The sequence below is a fragment of the Anomaloglossus baeobatrachus genome, chromosome 1 (genome assembly GCF_048569485.1).
Source record: "Anomaloglossus baeobatrachus isolate aAnoBae1 chromosome 1, aAnoBae1.hap1, whole genome shotgun sequence".
In the NCBI taxonomy this organism is placed as follows: Eukaryota; Metazoa; Chordata; class Amphibia; order Anura; family Aromobatidae; genus Anomaloglossus; species Anomaloglossus baeobatrachus.
Genome location: NC_134353.1, coordinates 133,779,848 through 133,798,004, shown reverse-complemented (window position 1 = coordinate 133,798,004; position 18,157 = coordinate 133,779,848). Strand labels below are relative to the sequence as shown.

General features: G+C 42.6%; 1 protein-coding gene across 3 annotated transcripts in view; it reads right to left on the bottom strand.

The window, feature by feature from the left end:
* Positions 1 to 17,298, bottom strand: part of CRACD (capping protein inhibiting regulator of actin dynamics) — a 90,159-nt gene extending 72,861 nt beyond the window's left edge. For 2 of the 3 annotated variants that reach the window (XM_075347064.1, XM_075347065.1), the window contains exon 1: positions 16,817 to 16,931. In XM_075347064.1, coding sequence (XP_075203179.1) covers positions 16,817 to 16,824 — 8 coding nt within the window. In that variant the 5' untranslated portion in view covers positions 16,825 to 16,931. Of the gene's footprint in view, positions 1 to 16,816; positions 16,932 to 17,123 lie in introns of those variants that run through there. The other variant, XM_075347066.1, reaches the window with a different exon arrangement.
* Positions 17,299 to 18,157: the final 859 nt, after the last annotated feature.

Here is an 18,157-nt window from a genome sequence, read left to right as displayed (position 1 = left end):
CTGGAAGAAGGTCTCTGGGCAGGAGTGTGGGCCATAAGGAAGCCGCACAGAAGGAGGTGTTATGAATCGGTGCCGCCTTAGTTGCAAGCAGCCTGCAGTAGTTCCAGTTGCACCCAGGCACCGGCTGCCATTTTTGGCCGGTGGGGTGTCCAGCTGGCTACTTCCTTTTCCACATCTAAGTGTGGAGAGGCGGCTAGTGCGCATGCGTGCGCCGATTTGCCCCAGCCAGAGCCTAAGTCCAGTGTTTCGCCTAGTGAGCATGCTCAGCCTCATTGTGTAATTTATGAGACTAATTTATATGTATAAAACCTGGCTCGACTATGAAAAAAAGGGTGCCAAGAAGCAAAAGGACATTAGTAGATAGGAAACCCTTTTCTTTTCCTGCATCATCAAAGGCTCATTATAGCCGTATGCTCACCCACATTATGGGATCCTTCTAGCCGCCTGCTTATTACCCATGGGCCACGTACTTTGATGCCACATTTCCCATTGAAATAGTTCACCGTACTACATATGTGCTTCTCAAGTTGTAGGCATACATGAAATAAATTGTAATCACTGGAATTCATTAATTCCTGTCTGATGAAGTGACTGCCGCCATTCATCATTATTTTTCTGTGACTATACCGTCTCACCATACCCGGATTCTTCTCGGGTCACTATAAACACCCTGGTTTAGTCCAGTGATAGACTGAGCCCTTCTCTATTTATTCTTAAGGCATATAATTCAAGGTTCAAATATACCTCCTGTGGAGATAACACTTGTACATGTATCCCAATAGATTTGTAGAAGTTTGGACACACCTTCTCATTCAAACAGTTTTCTTTATTTTAATGACTCTGAAAATTGTAGATTCATATTGAAGGCATCAAAACTATGAATTAACACATGTGGAATGAAATACTTAACAAAAAAGTGTGAAACAACTGAAAATATGTCTTATATTCTAGGTTCTTCAAAGTAGCCACCTTTTGCTTTGATTACTGCTTTGCACACTCTTGGCATTCTCTTGATGAGCTTCAAGAGATAGTCACCGGAAATGGTTTTCACTTCACAGCTGTGCCCTGTCAGGTTTAGTGGTATTTCTTGCCTTATAAATGGGATTGGGACCATCAATTCTGTTGTGCAGAAGTCTGGTGGATACACAGCTGATAGTCCTACTGAATAGATTGTTAGAATTTGTATTATGGCAAGAAAAAAGCAGCTAAGTAAAGAAAAACGAGTGGCCATCATTACTTTAAGAAATGAAGGTCAGTCAGTCCGAAAAATTGGGAAAACTTTGAAAGTGTCCCCAAGTGCAGTGCCAAAAACCATCAATCACTACAAAGAAACTGGCTCACATGAGGACTTACCCAGGAAAGGAAGACCAAGAGTCACCTCTGCTGCGGAGGATAAGTTTATCCGAGTCACCAGCCTCAGAAATCACAGGTTAACAGCAGCTCAGATTAGAGACCAGGTCAATGCCACACAGGGTTCTAGCAGCAGACACATCTCTAGAACAACTGTTAAGAGGAGACTTTGTGCAGCAGGCCTTCATGGTAAAATAGCTGCTAGGAAAGCACTGCTAAGGACAGGAAACAAGCAGAAGAGACTTGTTTGGGCTAAAGAACACAAGTAATGGACATTAGACCAGTGGAAATCTGTTCTTTGGTCTGATGAGTCCAAATTTGAGATCTTTGGATCCAACCACCGTGTCTTTGTGCGACGCAGAAAAGGTGAACAGATGGACTCTACATGCCTGGTTCCCACCGTGAAGCATGGAGGAGGAGGTGTGATGGTGTGGGAGTGCTTTGCTGGTGACACTGTTGGGGATTTATTCAAAATTGAAGGCATACTGAACCAGCATGGCTACCACAGCATCTTGCAGTGGCATGCTATTCCATCCGGTTTGTGTTTAGTTCGACCATCGTTTATTTTTCAACAGGACAATGGCCCCAAACACACCTCCAGGCTGTCTAAGGGCTATTTGACTAAGAAGGAGAGTGATGGGGTGCTACACCAGATGACCTGGCCTCCACAGTCACCAGACCTGAACCCAATTGAGATGGTTTGGGGTGAGCTGGACCACAGAGTGAAGGCAAAAGGGTCAACAAGTGCTAAGCATCTCTGGGAACTCCTTCAAGACTGTTGGAAGACCATTTCTGGTGACTATCTCTTGAAGCTCATCAAGAGAATGCCAAGAGTGTACAAAGCAGTAATCAAAGCAAAAGGTGGCTACTTTGAAGAACCTAGAATAAAAGACATATTTTCAGTTGTTTCACACTTTTTTGTTAAGTATTTCATTCCACATGTGTTAATTCATAGTTTTGATGCCTTCAATGTGAATCTACAATTTTCAGAGTCATGAAAATAAAGAAAACTCTTTGAATGAGAAGTTGTGTCCAAACTTTTGGTCTGTATTGTATATATCTGTGTATTTGGATACGTGGAATTGCATGTATGATTGTAAGTTGTGCTTGCATGTAATAGTGCGTTGTGATGTGTGTGTGTGTGTGTGTGTGTGTGTGTAAAAACATTTGTTTGTTTGGGGTATATTTAATAAATCAGTAAAGGGCCTTTCACATGTTTGTTAAGCCAGAGTCACACAACTGTTTTTTCTTCTTCCGAGAAAATCAGTTTGATTAAGCTAATCACTCTCTGATCAGACTATAGTCAGAGTCTAACTAGAATATGATCAGCGTGATCCAATTTTCTCGAAAGTGTAGAAAAAAAAAGTTACTCCATCTTCTCCCTTATATCAGATCATAAAAATCAGACCGCATTTGAATGTCCCTTTTTTTTGGATACTGCGGTTTCAATGCTGAGACACTTTCATTCTAGATTTGTAGCATGTTTGTATATGTATCAGGTTTCCTACTAAAAAGGGAATGTACTGTATGTAAAATATGCCTTTATATCAATTTTTGTGGTTTTTTTTACAATAGTGGTCGCTATATTTTTCTTCTCATTGCGTAACGTTATCTCTTAACATGTGGAATCCTAACATTGTAACATCCTAACCACTGTAAGGATTCGACTGTTTTTACACTCTATGCACGTGCCATGACCACTCCAAATGCAATTTGCATAGGAGATGATCGGACTGCTTTCTCTTCTGCGTCTCTCAATAGTTTCACATAAAAGAAGTAGAAGAGACACAGGTTGGCGCAAGATTGTAAGTATGGAAATTACATATGGGGTCATCATGTGAAGAATGCAGAGAGTGTGAAAACAGACATATCCTAACAGTGTTCTAACTAACATAGCAGAATATTTTTTTCTTTAGTCAAAGTTTCTAAAAGTTTTGTTTCTGTTTTTTTTTTGTTTGTTTGTTTTTTTAAAGTTGATGTGCAAAAGGACCTCTATACAGTTCTGTTCTCAGATCTCTGTAGCAAGCTCAGTTCTATTTCTTGACATTTATCTAAGTTTGGGTCTGTTCCCATATCTAAGCAGTAAACTCAGTTCTGCTCCTGTATTTATGTAGTAAGCTTGGTTCTGTAGCCATAACCAGGTATTAAATTTGTTTCTGTTCCTGTACATATATAGTCAGTTCAGTTAACAAATCTATGCAGTAAGCTCACTTTTGCTCTCATATCTGTGTAGTAAGCTCAGTTCTGTTTCTGTATCTATGTAGTAAGCTTTCATAACTGTTCTTATGTAGTAAGCTTATTTTCTCATGTTCAAGTAGTAAGCTCAGTTCTGTTCCCATATCTATGTAGTAAGCTCAGGTCTATTCCATTACTTATGTAGTAAGCTTGGTTCTTCTCCCGTGATCATGTAGTAAGTTCACTTTTGTTCCCATATCTATGTAGTAAGCTCAGTTCTGTCCCATTACTGATGTAGTAAGCTCAGTTCTGTTCCATTACTTATTTAGTAAACTTGGTTCTTCTTCCTTGTTCATGTGGTAAGCTCGGTACTGTTCCCATATCTATGTAGTAAGCTCAGTTTTATTCCCATACTTATGTAGTAAGGTCAGTTCTGTTCCCTTACTTATATAGTCAGCTCAGTTCTGTTCCCTTGCTTATGTAGTAAGCTTGATTCTTCTCCTGTATTTTTGTAGTAAGCTCGGATGTATTCCTATATCTCTATAGTAAGCTCGGTTCTGTTCTTGTACTTATGTAGTAAGCTTGGTTCTTCTCTCATATTCATGTAGTATGCTCATTTCTGTTCCGATATCTATGTAGTAAGCTGAGTTTTGTTCCTGTGTCTATTTAGTAAGCTTGGTTCTGTTCCCTTAGTTATGTAGTAAGCTTGGTTATTTTCCCTTATTCATATAGTAAGCTCAGTTCTGTTCCTGTATCTATGTAGTAAGCTCAGTTTTATTCCCTTACTTATGTAGTAATAGTAAGCTCAGTTCTGTTCCCTTACTTATGTAATAAGCTCGGTTCTCCTCCTGTATCCATGTAGTAAACTCGCATCTATTCCTGTATCTATGTAGTAAGCTCGGTTCTGTTCTTGTATATAAGAGTAAGCTCTGATCTAATCCTGTACCTATGTACCAGTCACCATTATTTGTAAACCCTGCTATTTCTGCTGCTTGCAGTGGTCTGAGATAAGGAAGCTTAAGATGGGTCACCTAAACTCGTGGGCCAGTGCTTTCTAATTGCCAGGATAAAATTTGCCAGGCACTAATTTCAAATAGGTAAGCCACTGAGATTTTTTACTAAACATGGCTTCCCTATAACAAAATCAGCTGTTTGCTTGGCATATTTGTTAAAAATCACTTTAGGATGATTAATATTATGAAAAATGTTTTATTTTTGATCTTAAAATTGTTCTATTCTAGAATCATGTGAGCTATGCATCTAAACTGAAATGTATATTATTTACCAATTTATGCTTTTCATGCCTTTCATTAGTACTCTTGGTATTTTCTGTTTTTAAAGGTGTTCTCTGGAAAATTTTGGGAAATTTTATAAAGCAAATAAATACAATAAATAATCATTTAAATATTAAACATTTTTTTAAATACCTTTAGCGAAAAAAAGTATGCTTTATCTAGTGCACTCTGGCAACAATAGAAACTTTCATAAATCTGTACAGTGCATCCTAAATTTCAGAAGACATGCAGTAGGACAGGCTGTGTGAAGCATGAGACAGATGCACTAAACCTGTCAGGCTGACTGAAATGATTGTTCACTTACTGTTAGCTAAAGAAAGGCGTTTATATTCTCCTTTAGTCTGTGTCCTGTCAGGTTGACTGAAGAGAGGAATGTGAGTTCATGATGCCTGACAAGACGCTGTTCTGACGTGACCTCTGTCTGGAGCAGATATTCTTTACACAGCCTGACCTGCTGCGTGTCCACTAAAATCTAGCACGGCTTGTGAAAGCAGGTGCCATGCTTCAAATCTTTCCAGGGTGCAATAGATAAAGCATACCTTTTTGCTAAATAAAGTTATTTAGATAAATGTTAAATACATTATTTATTTTATTTATTTTATTACATTTCTTGATGAACCCCTTTAAGGTTATTTTACTAACATTTATCATGTGAATTGAAGATACAATAGATTTGTTCTGTTTTTTTTTCTGAATATTATAAAAATATGCAGACAACTGCTTTACTGCTGTGATTGAAATGAAAATGCTGCACACAGAAAACTGTAGAAGCACATGGTCAGCACTTATACAACCCTTGGCAAAAATTATGGAGTCACCTGGCTCTGAGGATGTTCATTCAGTTGTTCACTTTTGTTTAAAAAAAGCAGATCACAGACATGGCATCAAACTAAAGTCATTTCAAATGTCAACTGTCTTGCTTTAAGAAACACTAAAAAAAAAATCATGAAAACATAATGTGCTAGCCAGGAACTTTTTAAGACTAAACGGGGAAAAATTATGGAATCACTCAATTATGAGGTAAAAACTTTGGAGTCATGAAAAACAAACAAACAAACAAAAAACTCCAATGTATCACTAGTATTTTGTTGCACCACCTCTGGCTTTTATGGCAGCTTGCAGTCTCTGAGGCATGGACTTAATGAGTGACAAACAGTACTCTTCATCCATCTGGCTCCAACTTTCTCTGATTGCTGTTGCCAGATCAGCTTTGCAGGTTGGAGCCTTGTCATGGACCATTTTCTTCAACTTCCACCAAAGATTTTCAATTGGATTGAAATCCGGACTATTTGCAGGCCATGACATTGACCTTATGTGTCTTCTTTCAAGGAATGTTTTCAGTATTTGCTCTATGGCAGGATGCATTATCATCTTGATAAATGATTTCATCATCCCCAAATATCCTTTCAATTGATGGGATAAGAAAAGTGTCCAAAATTTCAATGTAAACTTGGCATTTATTGAAGATGTAATGACAGCCATCTCCCCAGGGCCTTTACCTGACATGCAGCCCCATATCATCAATGACTGTGGAAATTTACATGTTGTCTTCAGGCAATCATCTTTATATTGTTTAGCTTTTCTGTATGGAAATCCCATTTCCTTTAGGTGGTTTCTTACAGTTCGGTCAGAGACATTGACTCCAGTTTTTTCCCATTCGTTTCTCATTTGTTTTGTTGTGCATTTCCTGTTTTGGAGACATATTGCTTAAGTTTTCAGTCTTGATGCTTTGATGTCTTCCTTGATCTACCAGTATGTTTGCCTTTAACAACCTTCCTATGCTTTTTGTATTTGGTCCAGATTTTACACACAGCTGACTGTTAACAACCAACATCATTTGCAACATTGCGTGATGATTTACCCTCTTTTAAGAGTTTGATACTGTAATCCTCTCCTTTGTTTCAACTGACATCTCTCATGTTGGAGCCATGATTCATGTCAGTCCACTTGGTGCAACAACTCTCCAAGGTGTGATTACTAGTGATGAGCGAGTACTAAAAAGCTCGGGTGCTCGAAGCTCGGGCCGAGCCTCCCAAGATACTCGTGTACTCGGCCCGAGCACCGAGCCCAATGTTATCCTATGGGAGACCCGAGTATTTTTGTGAAATGACCCCCCGGCAGCATGGAGAAACCCTAAAAATGTCACAAAAGTCTCAGAAGAGTGCTCAAATGACATGGCATCAGCATGGGGAAGACCCCTTGAAGCATTTATCACTCAAAAGTCACAGATGTGAACAATTTTGTCCGAGTTTTACGCCATTTTTACGGACTCACCAGAAAACCTTCCAAAATGACACCAAAATGAATTTTCATGGCGGAAATGTTAAGGGCACATACCCAATAGTGAGATAGAGCTGGTGTATGTTACTTTTTGAGATTAATACATGAAAGATTTTACATGAAAACCTTGTGTGGCACTCCGATGTCCAAAACGCACGTTTTGTGCTTTTTACTAGCGATGTCGGTCATTTTTTTTTTTTTATTCTATCTCCCTCAGTCCGTCGGTCTGTCTCTCTCTGTCTTGTCTGTCCCCCTCTCACAGTCTGTCGGTCAGTTCCCCCCCCTCTCTCTTACTTACCGTTCCCCGATCACTGCCGCGGCGCTGCACAGCTGTTCAAACTCCGGTGGCTTTTCCTCTTTTGAAAAAGCCGGCCGCTCATTAATCAATCTCCTATTCCCTGCTGTCCTGCTTTTCGGCGCCTATGATTGGTTGCAGTGAGACACGCTCCCACACTGAGTGACAGCTGTCTCACTGCAACCAATCACAGCAGCCGGTGTGTGTATACTGTGCAGTGAAATAAATAATTAAATAATTAAAAAAAACGGCATGCGGTCCCCCCAATTTTAATACCAGCCAGATAAAGCCATACGGCTGAAGGCTGGTATTCTCAGGATGGGGAGCTCCACGTTATGGGGAGCCCCCCACCCTAACAATATCAGTCAGCAGCCGCCCAGAATTGCCGCATACATTAGATGCAACAGTTCTGGGGCTGTACCCGGCTCTTCCCGATTTACCCTGGTGCGTTGGCAAATCGGGGTAATAAGGAGTTAATGGCAGCCCATAGCTGCCACTAAATCCTAGATTAATCATGTCAGGCGTCTCCCCGAGATTCCTTCCATGATTAATCTGTAAATTACAGTTAAAAAACACACACACCCGAAAAATCCTTTATTAGAAATAAAAAACACTAACAAAGTCCCTCATTACCAATTTATTAACCCCGACAAACCCTCCATGTCCGGCGTACTCCACAGTCCTCCAGCGTCGCGTCCAGCTCTGCTGCATGGAAGTGACAGGAGCTGCAGAAGACACCGCCGCTCCGGTCACCTCCACGCAGCTAATGAGATGAGTATAGCGATCAGCTGAGCTGTCACTGAGGTTACCTGGATCCAGCGGTGGATGCAGCGGTGGCCGCGGGTAACCTCAGTGACAGCTCAGCTGATCGCGCTACTCACCGCCGCTCCAGTCAGCTCCATGCACCAACTGAGGTGAGTAGAGCGATCAGCTGCTGTCACTGAGGTTAATCGCGGCACCGCTGGATCCAGCGGTGGCCGGGAGTTACCTGACTGACAGCAGCTGATCGCGCTATTCCCTTCATTAGCTGCGTGGAGGTGACCGGCGGCTTTTACTATTTTGAAAAAGCCGGCCGCTCATTAAACAATCTCCTATTCCCTGCTTTCCCCGCCCACCGGTGCCTATGATTGGTTGCAGTGAGACACGCCCCCACGCTGAGTGACAGGTGTCACACTGCACCCAATCACAGCAGCCGGTGGGCGTGTCTATACTGTGCAGTAAAATAAATTAATAAATAATTAAAAAAAAACGGCGTGCGGTCCCCCCCATTTTAATGCCAGCCAGATAAAGCCATACGGCTGAAGGCTGGTATTCTCAGGATGGGGAGCTCCACGTTATGGGGAGCCCCCCAGCCTAACAATATCAGTCAGCAGCCGCCCAGAATTGCCGCATACATTATATGCGACAGTTCTGGGGCTGTACCCGGCTCTTCCCGATTTGCCCTGGTGCGTTGGCAAATCGGGGTAATAAGGAGTTATTGGCAGCCCATAGCTGCCAATAAGTCCTAGATTAATCATGTCAGGCGTCTATGAGACACCCTCCATGATTAATCTGTAAGTTACAGTAAATAAACACACACACACCAGAAAAAATCCTTTATTAGAAATAAAAACACACACATATACCCTGGTTCACCACTTTAATCAGCCCGAAAAAGCCCTCCATGTCCGGCGTAATCCAGGATGATCCAGCGTCGCATCCAGCGCTGCTGCATGGAGGTGACCGGAGCCGCAGCACACACAGCCGCTCCGGTCACCTCCACACAGCAAATGAACACAGCCGCGCGATCAGCTGCTGTCACTGAGGTTACCCGCGGCCACCGGTGGATGCAGCGGTGACGGCGGGTAACCTCAGTGACAGCAGCTGATCGCGCGGCTGTGTTCATTTGCTGTGTGGAGGTGACCGGAGCGGCGGTGTCTGCTGCAGCTCCGGTCACCTCCATGCAGCAGCGCTGGATGCGACGCTGGATCATCCTGGATTACGCCAGACAAGGAGGGCTTTTTCGGGCTGATTAAAGTGGTGAACCAGGGTATATGTGTGTGTTTTTTATTTCTAATAAAGGATTTTTTCTGGTGTGTGTGTTTATTTACTGTAACTTACAGATTAATCATGGAGGGTGTCTCATAGACGCATGACATGATTAATCTAGGACTTATTGGCAGCTATGGGCTTCCAATAACTCCTTATTACCCCGATTTGCCAACGCACCAGGGTAAATCGGGAAGAGCCGGGTACAGCCCCAGAATTGTCGCATATAATGTATGCGGCAATTCTGGCCAGCTGCTGACTGATATTGTTAGGGTGGGGGGCTCCCCATAACGTGGAGTTCCCCATCCTGAGAATACCAGCCTTCAGCTGTATGGCTTTATCTGGCTGGTATTAAAATTGGGGGGAACCGCACGCCGTTTTTTTAATTATTTATTTATTTATTTTACTGCACAGTATAGACACGCCCACCGGCTGCTGTGATTGGGTGCAGTGTGACACCTGTCACTCAGCGTGGGGGCGTGTCTCACTGCAACCAATCATAGGCGCCTGTGGGCGTGGAAAGCAGGGAATATGAGATGGCTGTGTACAGAGCACAGCGCGCCGGCCGGTATAAAGGCTCGGTCACGCTGTGCAGGCCGGCCAATCACTGCAATTCCACAACTAACAGGGCTGTGGCATTGCAGTGGTCTGCCAGCCAATCCCTGCATGAGGGCTGGCTCTCAAAAGAGCGCCAACATGCAGGGATGAAGACCACGAGTAAAGCACGAGTATTGCAAAATTACTCGGTACCCGCCGAGCAGCCCGAGTACAGTGATACTCGTGCGAGTACCGAGTAGTTACAAGCATGCTCGCTCATCACTAGTGATTACTCCTTTTTAGATGCAGACTAACGAGCAGATCTTATTTGATGCAGGTGTTAGTTTTGGGAATGAAAGTTTACAGGGTGATTCCATAATTTTTACCTCATAATTGAGGGATTCCATAATTTTTTCCCCCTGTTTGGTCTTGAAAAGTAACTGTTACTGGCTAGCACATGATGTTTTCATGATTTTTTTTTAGGGTTTCTTAAAGCGAGAAAGTTGCCATTTGAAATGACTTTAGTTTTGTACCATGTCTGTGATCTGCTTTTTTTAAACAAAAGTAAACAACTAAGGCTAGGTTCACACACTGCGGTTTTTTGACGCTGCGTTTTTTGTGCATTTTTTGCGGCAAAAACCGCACAAAACGCACCCGCGTCAAATAAAAGCAGGAAAAAAACGCACGCATTTTTGTCGCGATTTGGTGCGGTTTTTGCTGCGTTTTGCTGCGTTTTTGCTCACTGTGTCTTTATGCATTTTTTATCAGTGAACAATGCCATTAAAGATTGTTGAAAGAAAAAAAAAGGTCTGATGTCATTTCCTTCTTCAATATGTTCTTCATTCTCCACTAGTGTATGCAGGAGAGCAGACAGCTGCAGAACTACAAGGCTCAGCATACTCCATCCAATAGTGTATGCAGGAGAGCAGACAGCAGCTGCAGAACTACAAGGCTCATCATCCTCCATCCAGGACTGTATGCAGGAGGGAGAGGCAGGGGGAGCAGAACTAGAAGGCTCAGCATACTCCATCCAATAGTGTATGCAGGAGAGCAGACAGCAGCTGCAGAACTACAAGGCTCAGCATCCTCCATCCAGGACTGTAAGCAGGGGTTTTTTGCCCCCAAAAAAATGACGTGGGCTTTGCCATATTTTTGTATGCTAGCCAGGCACAGCAGGCAGGTACAGGCTGCCCCCAACACCCAGCTGCCTATTTGTACCCGGCTGGGAACCAAAAATATAGGGAAGCATTTTTTTTTTATTTCATGAATTTCATGAAATAATTAAAAAAAAATGGCGTGGGCTTCGCCCAATTTTTGAGTCCAGCCAGGTACAACTAGGCAGCTGGGGATTGGAATCCACAGTGCAGGGTGTCCATGCTTTCTGGGCACCCCCGCTGCGAATTGCAGTCCGCAGCCACCCCAGCAAATGGTGCTCTCATAGAAGCGCCGTCTTCTGGCGCTGTATCCAACTCTCCAGCTGCCCTGGTGATGGGTGGCTCGCTGGGTAATAATGGGGTTAGGGCTAGCTGTATATTATCAGCTGGCCCTAAGCCCGAAATTCATGGTGTCACGCCAATATTAGACATGGCCACCATGAATTTCTAGTAAAGATAAAAAAAAAACACAACACACAGAAAAATATTTTTATTAGAAATAAAACAGAACACAATTAGTGACTCCATCTTTATTGAAATAAAGAACCCCCCTCCGCAGTAATCCTGGGTCAAGGGAAGGCAAAGCGATCAGATGATGTGTCAGGTTCCAGAATGTGAATCACATGACACATGAGCTGATTGTATAAAAGCCGTTTATACAATCAGCTGATGTATCAGTGCAAAAAAAAAAAAGAAATACTCACTTATGTGCTGATTACCGGCAGCTCCTGGAGCAGAGTCCGATCCCGTCCGATTGCTGCAGGAGCTGCCGGTAATCAGGGATGAAGTCTCCTGACAGCATCAGCTGATAAGTGAAGCCTGCCAGGCGCCGGCGTCACCGCGAGACTTACAATCAGCTGCTGCGTCAGGTGACTGCATCAGGTGATCAGCGCCAGGTCCTGCAGCTATTGGAGGTGCCCGGCCGTCTGCACACAGCCGGAGTGGCGGTATCGGGAGAGGATCTGGGAGCGGACATGGCACCGGGAGTCTGCAGACAGGTGAGTATGACATTTTTTTTTCTACTGTTCACTTTTGATTTCGTAGCTGCCTCCACCTCCCGCCCAGACATGACGTCGCACGGGAGCATACATGCACAGGACTGGAGGTGGACGCAGCAGTGACGGTATTGGGAGGATTCACGCTTCTGTATTTACTGACAGAAGGAATCCTCTTCCTCTATATGTTACTTTACTGCCCAGCCCTTGCGTTTATAGCTGCGTTTTTAGTCATAGAAACGCACTAAAACGCAGTTTTATTTGCAATTTGCATTTTTCATTGCATTTTTGAACATCTCATTGAACTCAATGGGTGCAAAACGCAGTGAAAAACGCAAAAATAATTGACATGCTGCGTTTTTGTGGGCACCACAAAAACGCAGCTAAAAAAAACGCTGTGTGCAGACAGCAAAAATGAAAACTCATAGACTTTGCTGGGGAAGCAAAGTCATGCAGTTTTCTGAGCAAAAACGCACCTAAAAAACACGCAAAAACGCCGCGAAAACGAACTGTGTGAACTTACCCTACATGAATATCCTCAGAGCCAGGTGACTCCATAATTTTTGCATGGGGTTGTATATAGGGATACAGTCAGTGACGTAAATGACATTACTGCAACCTCAAGGGTGTTGTACAAGGGGCTGCTGATAAGTCTTTGGCTTTACCCAGAAAGAAATGAGATAGGATGATGAAACTTTACATTTATTCCACATACTCTCCACTGATGTCAACACACTTTTTACATCAGTCTTCCAAGTTCTGTAAGCCTAGCAAAAAGAAGGATTTCAGTTGCGCCTCAAACAAGGCATCCGTAGCAGCCATGGCATCAGAAATGGCGTGAAATTTGGTAATGTCAGGTTTTCACACTGGGCATAATTGGATCAGTGTGTGGTTCCCTACGTTTTCATTATGCTGGTGAGGTTCTAAGAGTAGTTGCCAGGTCTGCATGCATGGTATGTATAGACGCAGAGTAAGTGATCATAGGCCAATACTATTATCTAGTACGGTAATAATTGCAGTACTGCATTGCATCTCATACATTTTACTGAACGCATCTATATATACCTTAGCAAATTATCTCAATCCACATCACAATTCAAAACAGTTTGTGCAAAATCATAATAAAAATATCAAACATAACAGCATGTGTCAATCACACTGAATCCAAGCTTTGGGGTTGAACAGCTGTCAATACAATATGTAAAGAGACTAAATTATCCCAACAATAATGAATTCCCAGATTTAAAATCAGTTTGTTAGGACTTACCCCCAAAACTACACCCCATGAGGACATGGATATTTTTGTGGGTGGAAAAGGTGGCAACCTCAGCATCATCCCGTTGCTTTGTAGTGAGATCCATCAGATTCTGCTGTATCACTCACTGTTTTAAAGTGGAGGATAGCACTCAGCAGAACCATTCTAACTATCAAATCTGATGGGATGTACAATTGATGCTCTGATCAGAGCCTTCGGCACAAATGTGACCATGTTTAAGGCAATGTATATTATAGAGACAAATATTAATAAAAAAATAGATAAATATAGTAAAATATATTATAATGTATGTATGAGGGGCTGCTGATAGGTCTTTGGCTTTGTGATCTTTTTTTCTTTCTATGGTAACGAATGTTACATCACATGAAAGCCTTATGTGTCTAATATATGTTTTCAAAATTTTGTGTTTGTTGCTTATGGTAACAGTGCTCTACACACGCGGGAAAACAAATTGGCGGAGTCTAATGCGATATTCACAACAACAGAGAGCAGAGGAGTGATAAAATTCTTGTTTTTGCAAGGAGAGTCTGCGAAAGATATTCATGGTGATATGTTGCAAACATTGGGGAATCAATGCCCTTCATATTCCACAGTTCAGAATTGGGTTACCAAATTTAAAACGGGCCACTTCAGCACCAATGATGAGGAACGTCCTGGACAATCGAGAGTGGTTGTTGTTCCGGAGATTGTCGATGCTGTGCACAACCTCATACTGGAGAATTGACGAATTTCAGCTTAAGCAATAGCAGACATCATGGGAATTTCCCATGAACGTGTTTGTGTCATTATGCATGAACATTTAGACATGAGGAAACGATCTGCTAAGTGGGTCCCCAAATGTCTGACAGCAGATCAGAGAAGCATGCGAGTGAAAACTTCCTGGTCCATTTGTCAGCGTTTCCGGACTGATAAGAACTTCCTGGATCGACTGGTCACTATGGATGGTATGTGGATTTATTTGTATGACCCTGAGAACAAGGAGCAGTCAAAAGAGTTGAGGAACAGTGGTTCTCCTCGTTCAAGAAGTTCAGGGTGCAAAAAATAAGGTGATGGCATCTGTGTTCTGGCATAAGGAGGGCTTGCTGATAATGGACTACCTTCAAAAGGGTTCCACCATCAATGCAAGGTATTACATTGAACTTTTGGACCAATTGAAGGCAGCTCTGAAGGCCAAAAGGCGCAGCAAGCTGTCCAAAGGAATCTTGTTCCTGCAAGATAACGCCTCCGCTCGCACTGCACAAGCGACCACGGCAAAACTGGCAGAGCTGGGCTTCCAGCGGGTTGACCACCCACCTTATTCACCAGATCAAGCTCCCTCCGACTATCATCTGTTTCCAAACCTGAAGAAACACCTCAAGGGTACCAAATTTCACACCATGGCTGCTACAGATGCCTGGTTTGAGGCACAACTGAAATCCTTCTTTTTGCTAGGCTTGCAGAACTTGGAATACCAATGTATTAAGTGTGTTGTCATCAGTGGAGAGTATGTGGAATAAATGTGAGGTTTCATCATCCTATCTCGTTTCTTTCTGGGTGAAACCAAAGACTTATCAACAGCCCCTCGTGTATGTATATTGTATATAGATATATATATATATATATGTATATATATATATATATATATATATATTACACACAGTGTGTCCACCCATATCCTGTCCACTGCCATTAACTTGAGAACGGCAGCAGCTATAGGCATAGAAGTGGTGTCTAAGTATAGTAAAGTAGCCATGTGCTACGGAATGAAACCACCTATTGCGCCACCTGGTGGGAAACAAAGGAGTTAGCATTTTTATCTTGAAAACGGAACGAGATAAAGAAAAAAAATGAATTAAAAAATTGTAGGGCATCATCAATTCAATACGAATTGACACCTTGCATTCAAAAATGCTATGATATGAAACCCATGACCCCCCCAAAACATTAAATGCTGGTAACTCATATGACGCTCATTTAACTTTGATGCTCAAAGTGACCACCGTCAGCTGTAATGTACATCTGGACTCTGGACAGCATACTGTATCTTGCTGCACGTTGTGCAATATGGTAAGTGATACGTTTGCACAAGCATCTGTGATACGTCGTCGTAGGTCCTGCAATGTTGGTGGAGGGGTCGCATACACCTGCTTTTTGATGTGACCTCACAGAAAGAAGTCCAATGGAGTCAGGTCAGGTGAGCGTGGAGGCACCTCCACGCAGCCACCATACCCAATGACTTGTAGGAAGGTCTCCATGAGGTATCGCTTCACTTCCGCAGCCTTGTGAGTTTTACACGTTCTAATCATAGCATTTATGTATGCAAGGTGTTGATTCGTATTGAATTGATGATGCCCTACAACTTTGTAATTCACTTTTTTTCTCTATCTCGTTCCGTTTTCAAGATAAAAATGCTAACTCCGTTGTTTTCCACCAGGTGGTTTCATTGCGTAGCGCATGGCTACTTTACTAGACCTAGACACCACTTCTATGCCTATAGCTGCCGCCGTTCTCAAGTTAATGGCGGTGGACAGGATATGTGTGGACAGGATATGTGTGGACACACTGTGTGTGTGTGTGTGTGTTTATATAATACTTTGTATGCTAAAAATAAAAAAAAATAAACAGTAATTGGGTTGTCACAAGAGTATGTACTTTTGTAATATAGATAAAGATTTTTGGGGGATACCAAGCTAAGGATAAAGATAAAAGGGCAAGGAAAAGGTTGTATGGATAGCTTTGGTGGTACATCATTTTTGGGGGAAACTCAGGAGCAGATAACTTTGAAGAGTTGATGAAAAATCTCCTCAAAACATATCAGGATCTTGGCTGTAACTTGTCCTTAAAGACTTATGTCTTACATTTCCATCTAGACTTTTTTCCACCAAGCTGCGGAGCAATGAGCGACGAGCACGGTGAGAAATTTCCCCAAGAATTGCGGTTATGGAGAAAGATATCAAAGAAAATTAATTCTATCAATGCTTGCAGATTACTGTTGGAGAATTTTGAGAGATAATATGATGCAGGAGTAGAACAGACAAGCAAAAAAGAGTTGTACCTGAATGAGGACTAAATTTTGTATGCAATTTGCGTAACTCTTTATAATTCGCAATAGTGTTTAGATAAGTTTAAGTTATTTGAATTGGTGCTAAGTTTCCTCTAAATATCAGAAAATTGGCATAACAACATTTCAGCATCTTTATGCTTGCAAAAATAATAATCTTTCAAAGTACTGAAAATGTTATGCATTAATTCTATGTAGCAGTAACAGGAAAACTCTTTGATATCATGGAAATAATATCCAACTAAAAATATTAATTGTCAGATTCGAATTCAGATTAATTAAGAAATAGCTCATTTCATAACAGAACCTGACAACTTGGGCAAATATGTAGAACAGTTATAAGATGCTGGATGAAATGAGTTTCCAGTACTGTAAAAAAAGAAGGCATTACCTCCCCATCCTGTAGTCTTCTGCCTCATGATGACAAAGCCACTATAGCGATGTAGGGTCTCCGTCATCCACCTGCAGTTGGTCAGCAGCACCTTATACTACGTTATATGTAATCATCGGACACTTCAGTATGAGTGCTGCTGCTTCTACCTGGCACACAGACCTGTCATACTGGTCTGACGTGAGTCACAGCTCTGTGAATTATGGATTCCCTCTCGGTAACACCCGCCGTCCATATCACATATTTCATCAAACCAAAATCAGGAGTAAACAGGCCAATGTACATAAAGGAATAAGCTGTTGCTAACCTCAGATCATCACATGCTTCTTCATCAGAGGGCAGGGTTGATGCGGGGTTAATGCACACGCTCCCAATAGACTGGCTTGGTTTAAGTTTGCCTTCTTGAAAGTGAAGAGAGGAAGTTCTCTTTTTCTTTTTACCAAACAGTTTTCTTAGAGGTTGAAACTTTCCTGTCCTCTTCTTCGCTGTAGAGAGGAAACACACGGTGTTATCAGAATTGCCAGCAATAAGGCATGGCCGCCGTCACTAATAATACGATAGGACAAAGTCAAAGTGCAATAAGCTGCAGTATGAGCAAACAAGAACTCAGAATGAATGTCTTGCATTTCCACCGAAGCAGAACGGAGATTATAAAGTCATGCGTTAATAAACACAGATTTCCAAATCACAACACTGTCCCTCCCTGGCGGCTCAGTGAATATCTCTGATCGCACTCCACTGCACACGGTGATCTGCGACAGGATCATAACCACGGACATGTCATTCCATAAAGAAGCTACAAATACACAGCGGTTTGAAAGTTTCATTAGGAGCTGAGAGAAATCTAAAGTCTATGGGTAGCAGAAAATCATGTCTGTTAGGTTGTGAAAAAGGGGAGGATGTCTTGTCCAGTTTTCTAAGAAAAAATTGTGAACGCTTACAAATGGCCTAAGCCTGGGAAAACTTTCTTAAAGAGGTTGTTCTGGACTTTTAAACAACTGACTAAAGGCCGCTTTACACGCTGCGATATCGGTACCAATACCAAATCGCTGCCCGTGTCGCACAACATCGCCCGAACCCGTCACACGTACTTACCTGCCTAGCGACGTCGCTGTGACCGGCAAACCGCCTCCTTGCTAAGGGGGCGGTCCGTGCGGCGTCACAGCGACGTCACTAAGCGGCCGCCCAATAGAAGCGGAGGGGCGGAGATGAGCGGGACGTAACATCCCGTCCACCTCCTTTCTTCTGCATTGTGGCCGGCGGCAGGTAAGCAGAGGTTCCTCGTTCCTGCGGCGTCACACATAGCGATGTGTGCTGCCGCAGGAGCGACGAACTACTTCG